Raw genomic sequence first — 21,372 nt, 5'->3', positions numbered from 1 at the left:
ACTAAGTCTAAGAACCCTAAGACACATAGGCAGAAAATCCTTGTGGGTAACAAGGATGTCCAAAGAGAGTGTCTAGTTGAGGGGGAGGTTATTCTTGAAATACTTTATTTTTAAAAGACCTCCTAAAAACTAAGTTTAAAAATTCTAACATTTTGAAAATATCCTTTTTAAAACTCTTATTTTACAAAATATTTTGAAAATTATGCTTTTAACTTGGAACAACCCCTAAGATACATAGGGAGATTGCCTTGTAGTAAACAAGGAGCCCTAAGGGAGTGTCAGATTTAGGAGGAGTCCAAGCTTAAAAGTTCAATTAAAAATTATATTTTAAAAATCATAAGTTATTTGCTCTATTAACTTAGATTAACCTCTTAGACACATAGGGAGTTTGTCTTGTGGTCAACAAGGAGCCCTAAGGAAGTGTCAGATAAAGGGGGAGGTCCAAAATCAAAATAACAAACATATTTTAAAATTATCTTTTCTTGAAAATTTTTTAAAAAATCCTTGAAAACTTTTTAAAATTATTTTAAAATATTATCCATTATCCTTTTGATTTGGGTCAAACCCTAAGACACACAGGGAGATTGCTTTATGATTAATAAAGAGCCCTAAGGACGTGTCAGGTTAAGGGGGAGATTCTGACTTAAAAGGATAATAACTAGTTTTTCAAAAAACTATCTATTTTGAAAATACCTATTTTGAAAACACTTTTAAAAACTAGTTTGAAAAATTTTCTTCAAAAACTATTCTAAAAAAAGAAAAAAAGCTTTGAAAAATTGACTTCAAAAGTCTTAGCAACATTATTTTGAAAATAATTTCAAAATTTATGGTTGAAATATTCTTTCAAAGTAAAAAAACATACTTCAAAAGTTATTTTGAAACTTTTATTGCAAACTATGTTTAAAAATTGTATTGAAAATCTTTTCAAAACTTATGTTTAAAAAATTATTTCAAAAACATGCTTTACAACTTGTTTTGAAAATTCTATTGACAAAGTATTATGAAATACTTTTTGTGAAAAACTTCTTTCAAAATTATTTAAAATCTACTAAGTGTTTCAAGAATTGTCAATACTAAGTTGTGACCATAGGAATACCATGATTGTTGGTGCAAAATGGACTTAAGATTGAATTAAAATATTCTTTTTGATGTGTGAAAAAGGGGAGAAGGGACATAAGTTAAAAATCTAGATTTCTCCCAGATTGTTAAACCCTAACCCAAATTAACTTAAGAAATTATCAAACATCAAAAAGGAGAAATTATTAGTGCAAGGTGTACTAGGTCTGGCCCTAGAGTTTCAATGTTTGACAATACACCTAGGTTTGGTCAATTTGACCAAGGGTTGATCCAAACAAGACCTGATGTTTAGATGTGAGTGAAGTCTAGTCAGGTCAGTTTGACCAGATGAAAAATGAGAAGTCCTAGTCGGTTAGACTAGGCAGTGGAAGTCCTAATCTGAAAGATTGGGCAAGGAAGTCCTGGTGAGTGAAGCTAGGCGAGAAAAATCCTAGTTGTAGGCTAGGCAAAGGCAAGTCCTGATTTGGAGGATCAAGCAGAAGTCTTAACAAGGTAAAGTACACCAGGTGCAAGTCTAGGCAGTGTCAGAAGGACCGGGAAGCATGACAAAAATTCAAGCAGGTTAGAGGACTGGATGCTTGGTGGAAGTCTAGGCGGTCAGGTGGATCGGTAGCCTAGCAACAAATCCTTGGGGTCGAGGATCATGGCTAAGCGGGAAGTCCAACAAGTCTAGAGGACTTGTTGGCAAAACTCTCCTGAGTGGAGTGGGTAAGGGCATGTTCCTAGTGTGGGAACAGTAGGCGTTAGACTAACCCAGGATTTTACTAGAAATCTGAAGTTAGACCCACAGGGTAAGGCTTAGGTTGTTTGTTTGTATGCTTGTCTTACAGGAACCAGGAGCTAGAAGCAAGATGGAGAAAGCATAAGTGAAACAAACAAAGGCAGCTGAACCATGCCCGGGGTCAACTAAGGTCAAACCTGAGTCAACTGGATCCAGGTGACTCTATCCGGAATCTAGTCAATCGGACGGTCCAGGTGCCTCGAAGGTGGATCCAGGTGACTCGATCGGGAAGACTCAGCCCGGATAAAATCGAGAAGATCAGATCGGATTAGATCATTATCCAGTCGCCTAGAATAGGCTATATAAGGAGGATGAACGTGCACAACCAGAATACAACAACTACAAGTAATCCTCTCCATCTAGTGGTGTTGTTGAACACGAACGGGGCTAGGCTCATGCAACCGAGGAAGTTCTAGGAGGAGTGCGCGACGCTCAGGACTTCTAGATCAACAATCACGTGTTTGGTTTAATTTCTCTGTCTTACTTTCTGTACTTGTTTAAATTATTATTTTAGACTGTAAGATGAGTTTCTCCGCCTCCGAACAAGGTTCAAAAAGGAGACCACTAGTGGACGGGCGCCTCCCGTACATAGGTCTTGGACGTACTAACCTTGAGGGGTTAGGAACCAAGTAAATCTGTGAGTCCCTACTATTTTACTAATTCTGCTGCTTATTGATTTCTGATAGAACGAAAATGAATAAACGACGACCGCGCTATTCACCCCCCTCTAGCGCGCATCCACGATCCTAGATTACTTTCTGTATTTGCTTTTATTATTATTGGACTTTAAGACAGATTTTTCTGCCTTCAAAAATGTTTCGAAAAGAGACCATTAATGGATGGTGGACGTCTTCCCGTACATAGGCCTTGGACGTACTAACTCTGGAGGGATTAGAAACTAAGTAAAATTCACGAGTCCCTACGTTGTATCTAATATCCACTGCTAGTCTATTGATAGAACGAATGAAAGTGATGAGTGTTATTCACCACTTTCTAGCGCGCACCGGTTCTACACTCACAATTTCTTGAAAATTTTATCAAAGGTAGGGTTATAAGGGCTAGAATAATGATATTCACTAATCGACACTACAAATGAGTTTGTAGGACTCATCTAGTTCAGGAAAATATCAATCATTAGATTGTCTGAATAGTGAAGGTCCACCATCCATTTGACAAACATTTTGATTGCATCCAAAACATTCTAAATGCACATACCAACACACACAATTTATATCTTTACATAAAAGAGCATATGAATATAGAAACAAAACATAGAGACATTTAAATATATTCCAACAGTTTCAAAATTAATGCTATGTTAATCAAAATACACATCCATTCATCATAATGATATTTTTTACAATAATAGTTTTGTATGATAAATACATACAAAAGTTCAACACTATCACAAAATGACACACTAATACATGTATTAACTTGCTGGAGGTATTCTACACGACCTTTTATTATGACCTAATTATTTGCACCTACTATACTTGTTTTTAACCTTTCCCATGTGCTTGGAAGGAATCATGATCACTTTCTTCCTTCTTCCAGGTTGCACAAGGCTACTTGGTGGTAAAATAATACAATCGTGCCCACCTATTGGCCAAAATTATTTATTTCTAAATGGATAAATACGATTCATGTAAGTACTTTTCTAAGTTTCAAATAAGAAATAATGCTCATAATATTGATACGGGTCCATGTTTTTATATAAACACACTGTAATACTGTGTAAGCAAGGAAGCCCTGAAATATAAAATTCACCGTAATCACATTTACAAATCTCCATATTAACTATATAGGAGGATGCTAAAGTTTGTACCTCCATTTTTATTCTGCTATGTGGATATACTATATAATACACAATCTCCTAGTGTCATTCTCTTTCATAGCTAATGACGTCAATACTCCTATATAATTAAACACTTCCTCCTTATAATTATAAAATTATTATGCAACCTTCCTCTATGTGTCGTTTATTAATACTATAATTGGGAGTTCTCGAGTATTCTTAAATAATGCATTCATGTTTTCAGTGTAATTCGTGGTCAACATCGAGTATCTTCTATCAGGGAAATGTGCATTTGCCCATTTTATAGGTCCTATATTTTGAAGCCATTTATAAGCATCTACATGTTTCTTTGACATAGTCTATATGATTTTATCATATTCTAGAATTGTATTTGCTCTCGCTGTAGCCTAAAATAATCCTAATGCAGGTCTATCACGAGTATCTATAACCATATTACAAGAAAGGTGATAGCAAAAAATCCATCATGAGCAATAGGGTTACTCATTGCAAATAATATTCCACAATGTCTATTAGATATAATTGCCATAGGATCAACTGCAATAAATATCTTTAAGTGATTTAGAAACACTCTCATGTTGGGCTACACTCAACCTCAATAATTGCAAAACCAATTTAAAGAATATTTCCATTACCATCTGCTGTTGTGACTATCAATAATATACTAGGATACTTGTTACTTAGATGTATTTCATCAATTCCAATTAGCTTACAAAAATATGCTCGAGCAACGCTTCAACATACACCAAAAGTCCAAAAATAATGTTGTAATTTATTATCACAATTTGTTTTCAATGCAACATATGTATCTGAGTCTCTATACTTTAGCTCACAAAAAGTCTAGGAAAATCACCATAATCCTTATCGAAATCACCTATCATCTTATTTAAAGCTTTCACACGTGCATAGTATGCCTTTCGTTATAATATATGCACTCCAAATCATGATTTCATCTCATTCTGAATCGTTTTGAGTTTATACACTTCTGATGTCACAAAATGACTTTCAATCTAAGAAGCTATAAAAGAGGATGTACATGCAGGATGATTAGTTGTTACTAAGCTAAGACTGCACTATTGATGCTCTAAAAATTTTGTAACCATCAACTCAATATCTCCCCTTGCAATTATTGTCCATGTGTAATTTTCTCCCTCATATATTACTTTAACTCTGGTCTTCTTTGTGCCCTTTATTATGTATGTGAAGCACATTGTCATAACATACTTTACAAGTGTATCTTTAAAATATTTTTGCGTTGCATAAACCTACAATAAGAATTGATATATATTTATGTTAGTACTATTGAAATTGAATGAGTTACATTATGAAAGTTAAAACAATACGTTACCTAACCAACATAAAATTCCTTAGAGAGTCATCTGGTTCTTACATTTGCAATGGAACAAGCCCTGAGTTCATTACATATAAATCTGCAGCTAATGGAAACTGCTCTTCAAGGTCATTATATTCATTATTGTTAATTGGCTCATCTAATAACTATTTTGTATCATTTGCTAAGAATTCATCCTTGGAGACATTCCTTTCAATTTTCGCTTCCATTCTATTATCATTATATTCTAGTTCGGTCCACATATCCTTAAAAAGATCTTTCAATCTTGTACTCATATGTCCTGGGTCTTCCTAAATACTAAGAGCTTGTCTAATATTCATGATAGTACTAGAGGAAGTTGAAGATGACATATTACTGGTACTCATATTTATATTTGGAATAATAGATGTGTTTCGATTCTCTATTTGTGAATCTATAGATTGCATCATAACTGAGATCACTTCGTTAGAAATTGGATCTTCCCTGCATTGATACAATCATAAATTAATTATATTATGAATGAAAAATTCTATAAATAATGGATAGTGGTTAAAGAAAAAATTGATAGAAGACAAAAGATATTTAAAAATTTATAGACGAATAGTGAGCAAAAAATAATTGATAATGTTAATCTATAAATAAAAAAAAGACATCTAAAAATTTATTGAAAAAAATACATTTATCATGGTGAAAAGCATGGTCGTTGGTAGGATTTTAGTTATCATCAGTGTTGTAATTGGATTGTTTAGAGTGAACAATAAGATGTCACCAATGATAGAATTGGTAAGAGCATGAACAAGAGTTTAGATGATACTGTGATGCTGGTGCTTTAGGGTTTTTCTAGAATTGTCGGAATAATAGTTACACCCTACCTTAGCACGACACCTCGATTTTAAGGGAGCTTCATGCACACAAAAGATTTGAGCATTGATAGAAAATAATAGCAGCGACAACGCTACAATCGGAGGTTAGCCGAGATGTTAGGTTTCACCAATAGAATTTTGATGGTCGGGAGGAGAGGTATGTCTGTGTTTAGGAGTTGTTGTGCCGTGGTGCACTATCAACAACAAATACTTGGCTGCCGAAAGAGAAGGCATGGTGTTTATGTTTTGGTTTTCTCCGTTAGCACTTTCACGAAGAAGGAAGAAGGTGCACCGTCGACTGTGTGGATCATCAGTTTTGCTTTGGATGCATGTCACAACTAGACAACACATAGCAATGTCGTGGTTTGGATTTGTGTGGTTGGTTCGGAAGCACGTGATCATTTGGTAGGCGTGCGAGGACGAGTGAAGGAGGTTTTACGAAAGGATATAATCGAAATAAATAGGGTATGCAATTTGGTCATTTAATTTTGAAAGTACCCAGCCGTTTTAAGCATTTGGAAACCTTACTTGGGTGATGCTATAAATTGCCGAAATATAAACATTAAATTATCAACACATTAAAACATCATAATTGCACACAACTACTTAAGGCCCCATTGCGCTAATATATCTAACATCTCATTTGATATGTTAGTATGAATATACACAGTCAAAGGTAATCTAATACTTTGAGAGATTGACAAATTCCGCATAAATCAATACTGGAATTGACTAAATTAATTATTCTAATCGAGTGAACTTCATGCTAATTGATTGAATTATTTTATATTTGATTAGATGTTGTAAACTCTACAAGTCCAATTTTAAAACCTTATAATTTTTTTTAAACATTAAAACATTTATAATTGTAATCATATATAATAAAATGAATTCTACTAGAAAAATATTTCATTAAAAATTTAAAGTAGTTGTACTCCTCCACAACATAATTGGCCCATAAATGGTCGTTTCAGTCTAGCAACGATTGAGCGCTCCGATTAAATTGCCAAATTAGACAGGTAGAAGTCAAAGTCTCAACTGAACCCAAGCCGGAACCAAATTGCCATATTAGACCGGTCGAAGTCAAAGTCTAAATTGAACCCAAGCCAGAACCTAACCCACACTCCTAATCCGTGCGGAAATAGTGGTTGGGTGGGTTGGTGTGGGATTAAGACCTCAGTATAAATTTTAAAGAGAAAATAAAACTAAAAAATAAAAAATAAACCGAGAGTGATCATAGAGCTGTAGTAGGTGAAGAAAAAGCGGATCTCTTGGATCAACAGATCACAACGCTGCCTGTTTCTTGATTCGTTTTCGTTTCTGTGTTTATATAAGGGATCCGATCGCGCATTGGGACTTTGCTATAGGGCAGAGGAGGAGAGAGGAGAAGAGGAGGAAATCATGAAGGTGATCGACAAGATCCGGGGAGCAGCGAACGGCGATGGGAGGACCGTTTTCTCCTTCGAGTTCTTTCCGCCCAAGACGGAGGAGGGCGTGGAGAACCTCTTCGACCGCATGGACCGTATGGTCGCCCACAACCCCTCCTTCTGCGATATCACCTGGGGCGCCGGCGGATCCACTGCCGACCTCACCCTCGACATCTCCAACCGGATGCAGAATATGGTACGCCTTCCTTAGATTTATTCGCTGGGTCTTCTTCTATCGAGCGACAATGTTTTTTTCTGGGTATATATCAGTAAGCTTCTGGTGGACCTCTATCCTTTTCTGCTAGAAAGTAATGTATCCTGTTTACATAGATCTGCTGACTTCTGCTATTGATCTTGAATCTGCATTATCTGATCGATGGATCGTAATTGCCGCCTTCTAATTGTTCTTCCCTTCGTTACCGGTTATGACTGAAATATCTCTTTTTGTTACATAAAACCATATGGGCTTTAGGTTCGAGTAGGAATGAGGTGGTTAGTGTATTAATTTTGTCGTTTGTGCAATAATTCAAGTACGACAGTGTTTTGCTCGCGTCTTGTGTAGCTTCTCTTTTGCGCCTATTTCAATTGCTGTTTATTGGTACTTGACATTTTTTTGCTAGAATGTTGAATCTCCAGAATATATTTTAGAATGTTTATTGCCTGGGGCTTCCAAGTTTGTGTATAATAATTGAGATTGAATAAGCCACATAGATAAGTAGAATAAGAGGAGTTTCTTTATTACTAAAGTTAATGAAATTGTGAGAATTTGACCTATGTTCTTGAATCACCAGCAGGCAATTTGTAGAGCCATTACAAAAAGTGTGCTCTTATTTGATTCCATTGATTCTTTTATGCAGATCTGTGTAGAAACGATGATGCATTTGACTTGTACCAATATGCCAGTGGAAAAGATTGATCATGCTCTGGATACCATCAAGTCCAATGGAATTCAAAATGTTCTGGCACTCAGAGGGGATCCTCCTCATGGCCAGGATAAGTTTGTTCAGGTGGCTGGTGGATTTGCATGTGCCCTTGATCTGGTATAATCCTATTTACCTTTTAAATGTTTGATAATTTGGCAGTTCCATATATGAAGCAAGAGCAGATTTATGAAGATATTTAGTTTTTTTGAGAAACACCATAGGGTTACCTTCTTCAAAATCTTGTTCGATTTAGTCTCATTTTCTTCTTGCTGAAAAAGCTATTTTTATGTGCACTTTATAAGTTTTTAACTATCAACTTGTTTTTTTATTTGTGGTGCATCTCATTACTTGTGTTCTTTGGTAAGTATGTCATAGTTTCTCTGATGATGTTTGGCAATTCATACACACCTACCACAATTGGCTTACAGGTGCAACACATTAGGGCTAAGTATGGGGACTATTTTGGCATCACAGTTGCTGGTTACCCAGGTTAGTGCGGTCACAATATGCTATCATGATAGTGCTTCATGTGGCTTGTAAATTATTTTTAAAATATATGTTTTTTCATTTTAGAGGCACATCCTGATATGATACAAGATGGAATTGCTACAGAAGAAGCTTATAACAGTGATCTTACTTATTTAAAGAGAAAGGTTCCTCTTCCTTATTGTTCTTATTTTCTTCAAGTTGGTTTGTCTTAAAGTTTAATTATGTAGTATTTTGTGCTTCTGTTTTTTTTTATTTACTTTTTCCTACTAGTTTGATTTCTTATGTGCTATTACCATATTTGTTCATTACATGGAGCAAGTCGACAATCTAGTTTGTGAGCTTAGTATTCTTAAGAATGTAAGATGCATCTTTATGGCACATAAATTCTACTGCTACAAAGAGATTTGCTGTATAAGCCCAAAAACAAGTTTGTTGCCTATGCATAATGATGTGAAATGGTGTTTAATGCAGATCTGACATTCATATTAATACAACTTTTAATCTACATATACTCTTCTACTTATGTCTGCCTGATTGCAGTTTGCTTTGTCTCAGTGGTTATATCAACTTCATACAAGAGAGAATACAAGAGTGTTTGAATCATTAGACATGGATTGCAGTGCATAGTAGATAATAATTAGTAAAGATGTAAAATTCCATCACTAGGTCCCTATAGCTATTACAGCTCATGCTTTGACAATTGACTATTTGTTTTAGTCATTGCTGCAATTATTTTTAAATTTGGATTTATTATTATGTTCTCATTCTATCCTTTGGACAGGTGGATGCTGGTGCTGACCTCATTATCACTCAACTATTTTATGACACTGATATATTTCTGAAGTTTGTTAATGATTGTCGTCAAATTGGAATAACCTGTCCAATTGTACCTGGCATTATGCCAATCAACAATTATAAGGGCTTCTTGAGAATGACTGGCTTTTGCAAAACTAAAGTAAGTTGTTTTAATTCCTATTTTTCTCTCTTAAGGTTTAGATCTTGATATATCCATTATCCATTAACACCAGTAAGTTGCTGAGTTAAGATGCAGACCACTTGCTTAATGTGATATATAGTCTCAACTATTGATTTGATGGTATACATTATTATTTGCTGACTCGTTCTAGACAAGTTAATTTCTTTTTGAAAGTTCATGGTATATATAAAGAAAAATTCTAAATAGGTCACCTTGTTCTTCTAGAGAATGTTTTTATTTTCCTTTTGCAAAGCGCTGAAAAAAAAGTCATATTTCAATATCCAGAATCTAGATATAAAATCTGTGTAGAATGTCAATTTTGTCATAATTTGGCATGTATTGCTTTTCAGATTCCAGATGAGATCATGAATGCTTTGGAACCTATCAAGGACAATGAAGAGGCAGTCAGAGCATACGGAATTCACTTAGGGACTGAAATGTGCAAGAAGATTTTAGCTAATGGAATCAACACATTGCATCTCTACACACTAAACATGGAGAAATCTGCATTAGCCATCATAATGGTTGCTAGTTTTTTTCTAGTGCCATGATTAAAGTTGTTTTATTTACTAGCTCACTAACAAAACTTGCATTTTCAGAATCTTGGATTAATAGAAGAGTCTAAAGTTCAAAGGTCCTTACCTTGGAGACGTCCAACAAACGTTTTTCGTGTCCAAGAAGACGTCCGACCTATTTTTTGGTATGATTTGTCTTCTACTTGTTGATATGTAAATTTCATGATTGACAGAATTTCTGTATTTGGTCTTTGAACTCTACTTATATGGTTTTGCTTTCAATTTAACTAGGGCAAATCGTCCAAAAAGTTATATTTCCAGGACTGTCGGATGGGATCAGTATCCGCATGGGAAGTGGGGTGATTCTAATAACCCATCGTATGGAGCTTTGACTGATTACCAGGTAATTTCTATGTTTCCTCTCTTACTGCCTTAATCATGTCTGCTAAGTCTCTGTTTAATTATATAGACATTTCAGTGTGTATCTAAGATGCAATTTACATAGGTAAATGCAAAGTTCAGCAAATTCCATGCTGTAGATTAATTGTGAATTCTTCTGTATGATTGACCTTGTTTCCAAATATTGACTAATATGTTCTTCATTTTATCTAAGGGTGCTAAAATATCAATTTCCTCTTAGCTGACTAGTATTTTTTCCCTTCTATTTTCCTCTTGGATTCCAAGATGAACAGAAATTGGTTCTTTAAAGGATAATGACACCTTTTGCATTATTGTCAAACTTATTTTCTCTTCTCACTGTAATTTTGTTATAAAATTAAACTAACTAATCAAATAACTGTCTCATACCATGTTCCAAAGCTCTTAGAGTTCTAGTAACCAAGTTCATATGTTGCATAATGAAGATATGGATATCCTACTTGATGCAACATAAACTTGTTCAAAGGTTTAGACAAGTTCTAGATCTATTCCATACCTAAATCAACAATGACAACAACCAAATCTTTATCTCACTAAGTGAGGTTGGCTATGTGAATCCTCCTATATCATTGAGCTCTATCTCCTATTATATCCTTATCCATATTTAAATGAATTTTATTCTACTTATCGTTGCTAATCAAGTTTTCTTTGCTCTCCTTTTTCGATTAATATACATATTTGTCATAGTCTCATATCATCTAATTTAGACATTTATTTGTTGACTAAGTACATGCCCATACCATCCTAAATGTGTCTCTCGAAGTTTTACCTCAATAGGCACAACCTCAACTTTTTCTCTAATACTCTCATTTCTTATCCCGTTCATTTTCGTATGTTTGCACTCCACACATCCACTTTAACATTCTCATTTTTGCAACTCTCATCTGTTGTTCATGTATGTGATTCATAGCCTATCATTTAACTCCATATAATATAGTAGGTCTAACTGTCATTTTATAAAATTTCTCTTTAAACTTTAAAGATAACATATAACTACAAAGAACACCTGGCGCTCTTCTTCATTTCAACCATTCTATTTGTATTTTATTTAAAATATCACTATCAACTACTCAATCCTTTTGCAAAAATGATCCTAGATACTCAAATCTTTTAGTTATAGGTAAATTGTCATCTCTTAACAATTTTTCTATTATATCTAATATTACTAAACTTAAATTTCATATATTCCATCTTTCTTCTATTAAGTCTAAAATCTTTTACTTCTAGAACTTAGCATTTATTTCTTTACGTTTCTCATCAATGAAAATAATGTCATCTGCAAATAACATGCACCATGATAATGTGTCTTGAATGTATCGTAAAAAATATTGATTTAGATTTAATCCTTGATGTAACTCTAAACAACATGCTTAAATCCATTTTTTTTTAAATTGAAAATTGTTATATTTTGTTGGATTGGCTCTTTTTTATTTGAATTATGTAATCCTATAAGACAATTACTTGTTCTTAATTGTTGCATGGTTCGTATCTGTTCTTTGACACAAACTTCTTTTTTCTCTGTTCCCTTGTTGATAGAGGCATGTAGTTGTGGTCTTGAGTGGTATTATGCCCATGTTTAATGGAATTATTGAATGAACAAATATGTTTTGCACCCTACATTGCATATCACCACTCTCCACCTCCACCTCCACCTCCACCTCCACCTCCACCTTCCACTGCAATACCAGATACACCTTCAGCACCCAATTCCTACAACATCAGCCAATTAGTCTCCTTTCAACCTCTAACCACTTGTTTCAGTTTGTCATTGTAGATCTTCATCTTCCTTCACCCTACCACTTTCATTGTAGATAAAGAAATATATCCTCCCCACTTCCTAATGTGTGGTGAGCAAATCTTGTAGAGAGAACAAGCAGCAGGCATTTGAACATAACTTCTGAGTCACAATGCTAGCCACCATCTTCATTTTGAGTCCTTGTTCACAATGGCTTTTGTCGCAGTTGCTAGAAGATGGTATTCACCACCCTTGAAGAAATTTTCTTCAATCCAATGCCATCATCAACCTTCATAAACTGCATGTGAAACAATCTTTATACTTTATGTCACTACCCACTGCGGACCAATTTGCAGCATCCTGCACTGGCACCTCATCGCACTATGCCTCGTTTGCCACTATAAATAGCTAACCACTGGTAGTGACCATTGCATCATTGATCCCTGTCCCTGCCATTCCTTTCTTAGCAGCTGTGCATGAAGCAAAACCAGAATGAGGGGGCACACCTTTAAAGAAGGGAAAAACAATGTGCCACTGATTTTAGAATTAGTTCAGATCAGGAAAAAGAATCAAACAGGGCCCAGTCATTGGCAGTTATAAAAAGGAGTAAGAAATTCTAAAGTTAACAAAAGAAAATGGCTTTTGATTCAAAAGTGAAACCAGAAATGTGAAAAAAAAATTGCACTTGGAAAGCAAGTAGAGCTTGTGACCATGTGGAGATTTGAACCTGGATCAACTAACATTATTTCAGTAAGACCAGAACCTCACTGAAAAGTACTCTTAGTTTTGTTGGTAGGTTATATTAAATTGGAGATTAGATGACTTTTTCTCTTATAAATACTTTGTTTCCTTAATTCTAGTCCCCCAAAATCACCAATTTGCCAACAAATTATATGTTAGTTCAATTTCTATTTGAGGACGTGCTATTTTACCAATATATTTTCTAAGCCTCCATACATGTTTAATTTTCTTTAGGAGTCTAGAACTGGTGATTCCATCAAAAACCTCCACAATTGTCCATATTCAATTTGCTCTTCTATGTTTGGCTCCTTGAGGGCAGAAATTTTAATGAACGTGTATACTTTTTCAAACTTATTTGCACTACTTCTATTGGAAAGGATTAACCTAAGGGACATACAGTCATTAATATTAAACAATTTGACATATTATTTTGCTAGCTAGATGGGATGTCCTTGGATATGAAAGTGGCTGTTCTTCTAAATCCTATTACTACATTCGCAGTTGGTATTAAACTGTTATCCAATTTAACATGTTTGTGGTGTATTCTTCTACCATGATGAATTTTGAAAAATAAATAGATTCAAAGATCTTTCAGCCTATTCAAATATAGTACATGCTCAAACAGATTTTCATTTCATTTTATTTTAATTTTATATTAGAATTGGTATTTTGTTTCTCTTGTAATTATACTTGGGCTATTTTAATGAAAACCTCTATAAAAATTTAAACCTATTGTTTGAGTCAATTTTGGATTATTAAATAAAGTGTTCCTATTCCCTTCTCTCTTCTTCCTCTCTTCCTTTATGCCATGATCTCAGCTAGAAGCACATGGTTCATGTTGCGTTGTTGTTCTTGTTAGCATTTGTTCTCTTGAACCTGATCTACATCATAATCCCATCAGTTTCCTTTCTCTTAATCCTAATTATTCACAAATTTTTGGTACCAGTACTTCTCTTTATTTAGATTATTGACACTAGTTATTTGCAATGAATTGTGGAGCTATGCTAATATCTACAATGCGAAGGGCAAACGGTGTTTTGTTGTCACTTTCATCAAGTTATCATAACATTGAGCTAGCATGAAAAAATTTAATTAAGCACCATAATGGGTTAGTTGTTTTGAGTTGGCTTAGGAATATTATTCATGATTGATCTCTATGTTAGACAATATCACTAGTCAATCTACAATTCTGGTTGTTTCATGGACAATATTTTTTTAGGGTAGAAGTTATTTCCCCTACTTGTCTACGACCTTCGCTCTTGTTTGCCACCCCTTCCCCCATCCTCTAGTTTGTGTGCCCACTTCCATGTTGAGCCCCCCCCCCCCCCCCCCCCCCCCCCGCTCTTTCTTTCTCCACTATTTATGGCCCGCTTCCCTTTAATAAGCTAACATCATGAGCTCCATATAGGATCGAACAAATAGCGTCACGAATTTAGATTTAAATGACGAAAAATAACTCTAAGACTATTGACAGAGTAATCCAGCGGAATAAAGATAAGTAATTAAACTAAGTATTCTAAGAGCAATAATATTTTCTAGATTAACACATAAAGTATGTAACAATTATAAGGATGTACGGTATAAATGAATTGATTCTTATTTTGATTAACTCATTTCTAGAAAGATTTTAGATGTGGAGAAATTTTAAAAAGAATATGAGATAACAATAGAATAATAGTATTACACTCGAGTTGTCATTTATGGAAGATGAAGAGCGATGTTGCAGCGTGTTACTGACATAACGCCCGAAGAGTATTAAATGTGACAACGAGCATGTTGAGAATGATTGATGATGAGTTACTTGAAAGTTCTACCTCGTGCCTCATTTTATTGGTCTTCTTCGAATGCTGACGTGGTTCCTTTCGGTCGATTGGATCATCTTCGTTGCCCTGAGAGATTGCTGATGTGGCTGCAATGCTTATCCAATAATAAATGTTATCCGCAATCCTGGTCGGTTGGACTCTCCTCGATCATTTAGAACCAAGTCAATATCCATCTTTGACTTATTTTCTCGATTCGCTAGATCTCATCCCTACTGGTCGCATGAAAGCATCTATAGTCACTTGGACATTGCGATCGCTTGCACCTTGCTCTAATCGCTTGGTACATCTCGACTCCAACGGTCAAAGGTTATCTCTAGCCAGTCGTTCAGAGTTCCCTCCCGGTCATCTAGAACCGTTGAACATTGCTTCTATGTACTTGATAAGCGTAATCAGTATGATATAAAGTTTAACTTTACTCGTACCTACCTTGGCTATATGCTTAACTCTCAGCTGAACCATTTAGTGTAATTTGCCAAGCCACAGCTTTTAGCTACCTTCACTTGGACTTGTTTGCCAATACTTCTACTTCCAGTTGACTCTGCTTTGACTTACTCTGCCAAGACTTTAGCTCCTAGCTGACTCTGCTTGGACTTGCTCTACCTAGTTCCCAATTAGGCCTTTTCTACTTGGTTCCCAATCAAAATTTTATACTTGCCCAACTTCACTAGGACTTAGTCAATACTTGGTTCCCAATCAAAATTTTATACTTGCCCAACTTCACTAGGACTTAGTCAATATTTGGTTCCCAACTAGGACTTTGTACTTGTCAAGTAATCTGCTTCACTTGACATATAATCATTAATTTACAGACAAATTAACTTTACACATAGTCATACATCAAAACTCTGGGTTCACTGTAGTGTTTTCAGCACCAACACTCTATCCGTGCAAGACTCCTTTCCCCTCCATTTGCCACCATTTGTAACATCCCTCCCCCTTCCCACCCTTCCCTTGTTTGCCACTGTTTGTGATTCTCCACCCTCCCATCCACTAATGTATTGAGCCCCCCTCCTTTTGTAACCTCCTGTACCCATTATCCACTCCGTCCGCAAGGAGTTATGCCAAGGAAATTGAGGGAGACATTAGAGGGATATATTACCTATATAACACCAAATAGTGGATAATAGGTTCCTTGTAAAAAATTTTCCTCGAAAGTATTTTATCATATAAGTTATTTTGTAGGTACTTGCATCATACATCTTACACCATGTAATTACTCCTAATTTGCATTAAGAAAAAAGAATTAATTGCTAAATGTAGCCTAAAATTTTATCCTTTTAAAATATAGCTTGTTTTTTAAATAGAGTATATTAACTTATCATGTCTTCACAATTTCATCATACCATCGGTGCACGATCATTCTTTCTTATGTCAACTAGCTACTTCATACATATAATGTTGATACTAGTATGTGATTCTGCTTGCTAATGCTTCATGCTTACTTTTACATTACAATAATTAGATTTAGAATTATTTATTTTCACTTGAATCTACACACACTAAACCCGCCAAAGTCGGTCCCAAGCTCGGTTGAAAAAGGACAAGGGTTGCGTATTAGGTTGTCAGTCAACATAGACTTACAAGCAAATATTTAATAAATGGATTCATCAAACTTGAATCTGCACATACTATAAAAGTATATTAAGGAAAGATCACAATTAGATGGCAAATAAGTAGTCCATTTTAACCCACTTATTTTTATAATGCTTTGCATTATATTTACATTTGTTATTTGACTTTAGATTAAATTGCACATTTATCAAGTCTTAAACTCTGCCCATGACAAATAAACTCTGTCGTGGTCAGTCTCATGCTTGGATAAAGGAGGAGGGTCGTGTTAAGTTATCAGCCAATGTTAAAACATAGGAAAATGTTATATATGGATTCATCAAACTATTATGCTAATGTTATGTCTTTCCCTAGAAGGAACGTTGTAGGATTTGACTGTAACATTTTGCTAAGGACCACTACATCTTTAATGAGAACTAGGGTGTAGTGTTAAATATGTAAGAGCTCTTACACCTAAGTTAGATAAAAACAAACATGATAAGAATATCGATTGTCTTAGATTTAGAATGTGGAATGTAGGAATGTTCATCGATAAAGCAATAATGAGAATAGATACGATGATTAGGAGAAGAATTACTATTTTGTATTTACAAGAGACAATGAGTAGGAGAGAAGACAAAGATGATAGAAAACTTAGGTTTAAGTTATGGTATATAGTAAAGAGTGAAACGAGAAATGAAGTACTGTTATAGATAGTTCATTAAATTACTAAGTAATAGTAGTAGTTAGGAAGGGAGATAGGATTATAACTTTTAAAATAGTGGTAGTAAAAGAAACTATTAATGTAATTAACATATATATATATATATACCTCAAGTAGGATTACATGAAGACATTAAACAAGGTTTTCGTAAGACTTGATGAGGTGGTATAAAAAAATTCTGACAAATGAGATAATTTTAATAGAGGAGATCTAAATGAGTATGTAGGTGTAAGAAATGAGAAATATAATATGGTGCATGGGGGCTATGGTTTTGGAACAAAAAATGAAGAAGAAAAAGTTATATCAGATTTCACGATAGCATTTGAACTTATAATAACTACTATATTGTTTAAAAAGAGAGAAAGTCACCTAATTACTTTTAAAGTGAAAATAAGAAATTGCAAATTGACTTTTTTATAATTAGGAGGGATAAAAAAATTTATAAAAATTGTAAGGTTTTCTTTGTAGAAAACTTAACCACCCAACATAGGTTAGGGGCACAAGTATTATGAGAAATACATGGTGATTCAAATATGACATGAGATAAGATATATAATTTGAAAATAGTAGCCAAGAGGGTATTCGGTGAGTCAAGAGGATGGACACCACCAAATAAAGAATCTTGGAGGAGAGACTGAAGGAAAAAGAAGTCTATAAGTTACTATTACACAATTGTAAGAATGAAGAAAATTTTAAAATGTATGCAGTAGCAAAGTAGTCAAGAAAGCAATGATTGAAGTTAAGAATGAAACTTTCGATATTTGTACCAACAACTTGAAATAAAAGAAGGGGAAAAGAACATCTATAGAATAGCTAAAGTAAGAGAGAAGAAAATAAGGGATCTTACCTAAATAAGATGCATTAAAGATGAATCCAATAGGATACTAATGAAGGATAAGGAATAAAGGAGCAGCGATGGAAGAAGTATTTTCATCAACTTTTTAATGAAGGTTTAGGTGGCCAACTTAACTTAAGAAATTTAAGTAGGTTAGAGGAGTATAAAAATTTAAATTTTTATTGGAGAATTCAAATTTCAAAAGTACTTAGTCATTTAATATATTAAGAATATTAGAGAGTTAAAATTGCACCTATTAAGAAAAAATTTTGATAGACGCATTCAAGATGATAGAGATATGTATTTAAGTGATCAATAAATACTCTAGTTAGGTGATGTGAGATCATGACAAATACTCACATCAATTGATGAAGAAGGAGATCAAAGAAGTCTTCATTAACAACAATTAAATAGCATAAAATTTATTTAAATATAGATGTTGATATATTAGAGAATCGAGCTCAATAGCATACGAGGATCTATATAGCCGATCTCACGTAGTGGGATAAAAGACTTGTTGCAAAGTCTTAAATAGCATATTGGCCTCATGTGATGAGAACATACCAATTGTGATGAGAAACGTACCAATTGCATAAGAACGCTAAACATTACTGATGTACAAGTGTTGGCCATAATTGTAAATAATATTTTTGTCCATCATACTGCTAAAATTTTAAAATTCATGCTATATTTGTTAATATTTCAGGAGTTCTATTAAGCAACATGGGATAAAAAATGGACCGGAGAATTGCAGGAAATGACATGTCACATTTTCTAAAACCCATACTGTTTTAATTTTGTTACCTAGTGACTGTAAATCATAGAAAGATGATAGGAAAAAATCATTGTTGAAAATCTGGCAGAATTTGCTTTAGTTTGCATGACTTGTAATACTGGGATACTATTTTCTTACAAATGATGTTAATATTTTGTTTCCCACTGTAACCATATTATACTTGCTGTCATAGCTAACTTCAATTTTCTCATTTGGTATTTTAATGACCTTACATGGTTCAGTTGGCTTAACTCATTTAAACAGTTCATGCGCCCACGCTCACGGGGCAAGAAACTTCAAGAGGAATGGGCAACTCCATTAAAATCCGTCGATGATATCAGTGAGGTACTTTGATAATCATGGTTTATGTGCTTTTGGATTAGTTGTCATTTGACTGGAACTGTATATGATCATGGTTAGGGGCTGCATAGCCAATCATTCTGATTTTCTAAAATGCAGCAATTTGTGAAACTTTGCCTGGGGAAATATAGAAGCAGTCCCTGGTCAGAATTAGATGGTCTTCAACCTGAGACAAAGATAATCGATGAGAAGCTTTCACAGGTTAACTCAAAAGGTTTTCTTACTATCAACAGCCAACCTGCCATTAACGGAGAGAAATCTGATTCTCCTGCTGTTGGTAAGCTTGTCATATGTTGTTGGGCATTTGAAAATTATACTTCATGCTTTTAATATGTATCTTGCTGGGAAAATATGCCCTATAAATGTTTCGTTGGGCATAAATGTATATATCTTAGTTTGGGGACCTGAATCCGGTTCATAAAGTACTGTCCTGTCTCTTTTTGTTTATTTTCCTTAAAGAAGTTTGCATTTTTTTAGAGCAATTAGAGGATTTCTGTACAATATGAACAGATTTTATTCAGACAAAACACGTAATTATGGAACCACAGTAGCTGGTTTTAGGGGTAAGTGTTAAAAATAGTGAGATTGTAGGGTAGGATTGAGACATACCACATCCATGTTAGTCAATTTATTAATCTGTATATGCCATTTAATGATTAGTTTCTCTGATACATATTAACACAATGCATGATATGCTAAATTTCCTTTTGTAGGATGGGGTGGACCAGGAGGCTATGTTTATCAAAAGGCATATCTAGAATTCTTCTGTTCAAAAGATAAACTGCATTCAATTGTTGAGAAGTGCAAGGCCCTGCATTCACTCACCTACATCGCCGTGAACAAAGACGGCAATCATGTCTCAAATATTGCTCCAAATGCAGTCAATGCGGTAACATGGGGTGTTTTCCCTGGAAAAGAGATCATCCAACCTACGGTAGTCGACCCTGCGAGCTTCATGATTTGGAAGGATGAAGCTTTTGAGATCTGGTCACGTGGTTGGGCTTGCTTGTTCCCTGAGGGTGATCCATCAAGGGAGTTATTATTACAGGTACTCTTGTTATCATCTTGAATATTTCTCTTGGTACTTTTGGTTGTTGTATACAATGCAACAAGAGCTGCTTCTTGTAGATGCTTCGTTCAAGCATATAAATGAAGTTTTTTTTTCCCTCCCAGGCTTCATTTCTTCCATTATATTTTCATCAGGAACTAATCGTCCTAAATTATTGCGGCTTGTTTTTGCATTTTATAGGTGCAGAAGAGCTACTACTTGGTTAGCCTTGTGGACAACGACTTCATTCATGGTGATATCTTTGCGGCTTTCAAGGATATATGAAGTGGTCAAATTCTTGGATTAAAAATATTTCCGTATTGCAAAACAACGTTTTTCTGTAATTCGGCACGTTAGTTCGGATGGAGTAGGCAAGAAAACGTTACAGAGAACTTCCGATTGCATCAGAATTATCCAATCTATGCATTTGATGTCTTCTAATTTTCGGGAATAACTGAGTAATGGAATTTGTTCCACATGTGTGCTTTATAATTATGTTACTGGATTTTTATTTTATAAATACGTTTCCAGTTGTCTTGTGCTATTTCACAAAAGATATTGCTAGTGAAGTCAGCTGCTCATGATTTCCCCCAGGAATAGAATGGAGCACATGAAAATGTCGTTCAAGGAGAATTGGGGGATGATTTATTTATTTTTTATTCTATTTTTGCTTTTTCCGAATAATTTTAGTTAAATAGGACATGCCTTCGTGTTGGGCAGACTTTCCTTTTTTATTTTCAATAATCCACTAAGAAATCTTATCGTGACAAATTTACTTAATTTATATATAGAAATGTTAATTGAACTGCTTAAGAAACTACAGGATCGTGGCTTTATATATTAGATAGACGGTCTGATAAATGAGCTACATTTATGCTTCCTCTGTTTACTTCAAAGGGAAGTGTGTGGATGGAGGAAAGGGAATGAACTATGAAAAATATTCTCAGGAAAAGGGAGCGAGGGCACAATGGCTGCTAGCTTGGAGCCTCGTTGCAAGTTTGCACCCTTGCCGTTTGCACTCTCACCATGAATTTATGGCCACTAGTTTTTGTGTTCGGGATTGGGATTTGCAGCCAAAGTATGTTGTTCTTGTAGATAAAAATTTTTGATCGAGGATGGAAAGTTCGTTCCGTCTAATTTTGGACGCA

At 34.7% G+C, this 21,372-nt stretch overlaps 1 protein-coding gene across 1 annotated transcript; it reads left to right on the top strand.

Annotated features, from left to right (window-relative positions):
• The first annotated feature begins 7,147 nt into the window (after positions 1 to 7,147).
• On the top strand, positions 7,148 to 20,768 carry LOC141834984 (putative methylenetetrahydrofolate reductase (NADH)). The gene is made up of 12 exons (XM_074722400.1): positions 7,148 to 7,490; positions 8,152 to 8,334; positions 8,646 to 8,706; positions 8,791 to 8,870; positions 9,488 to 9,661; positions 10,033 to 10,206; positions 10,282 to 10,382; positions 10,489 to 10,600; positions 19,081 to 19,161; positions 19,276 to 19,453; positions 19,890 to 20,224; positions 20,426 to 20,768. Exons 1-12 carry the CDS (start codon positions 7,269 to 7,271, stop codon positions 20,507 to 20,509), a joined length of 1,785 nt encoding a protein of 594 aa, XP_074578501.1. The 5' UTR covers positions 7,148 to 7,268; the 3' UTR covers positions 20,510 to 20,768.
• The last annotated feature ends 604 nt before the right edge of the window (positions 20,769 to 21,372 follow it).

This window comes from Curcuma longa, chromosome 9, assembly GCF_044706935.1.
Source record: "Curcuma longa cultivar G26 ecotype Majalengka, Jawa Barat chromosome 9, ITB_CL_G26_1.1, whole genome shotgun sequence".
Classification (NCBI taxonomy): Eukaryota; Viridiplantae; Streptophyta; class Magnoliopsida; order Zingiberales; family Zingiberaceae; genus Curcuma; species Curcuma longa.
The sequence above is the reverse complement of the archived record's forward strand: the minus strand, read 5'-3'. Positions and strand labels throughout refer to the sequence as shown.

What these genes read in the sequence shown, in the direction of transcription:
- LOC141834984 (XM_074722400.1), top strand. Translation starts at nt 7,269, where the DNA reads ATGAAGGTGATCGACAAGATCCGGGGAGCAGCGAACGGCGATGGGAGG. An exon ending in CACAGTTGCTGGTTACCCAG is followed by an intron (nt 8,707 to 8,790) that starts GTTAGTGCGGTC and finishes TTTTCATTTTAG; the next exon opens with AGGCACATCCTGATATGATA. An exon ending in GAGCTTTGACTGATTACCAG is followed by an intron (nt 10,601 to 19,080) that starts GTAATTTCTATG and finishes TCATTTAAACAG; the next exon opens with TTCATGCGCCCACGCTCACG.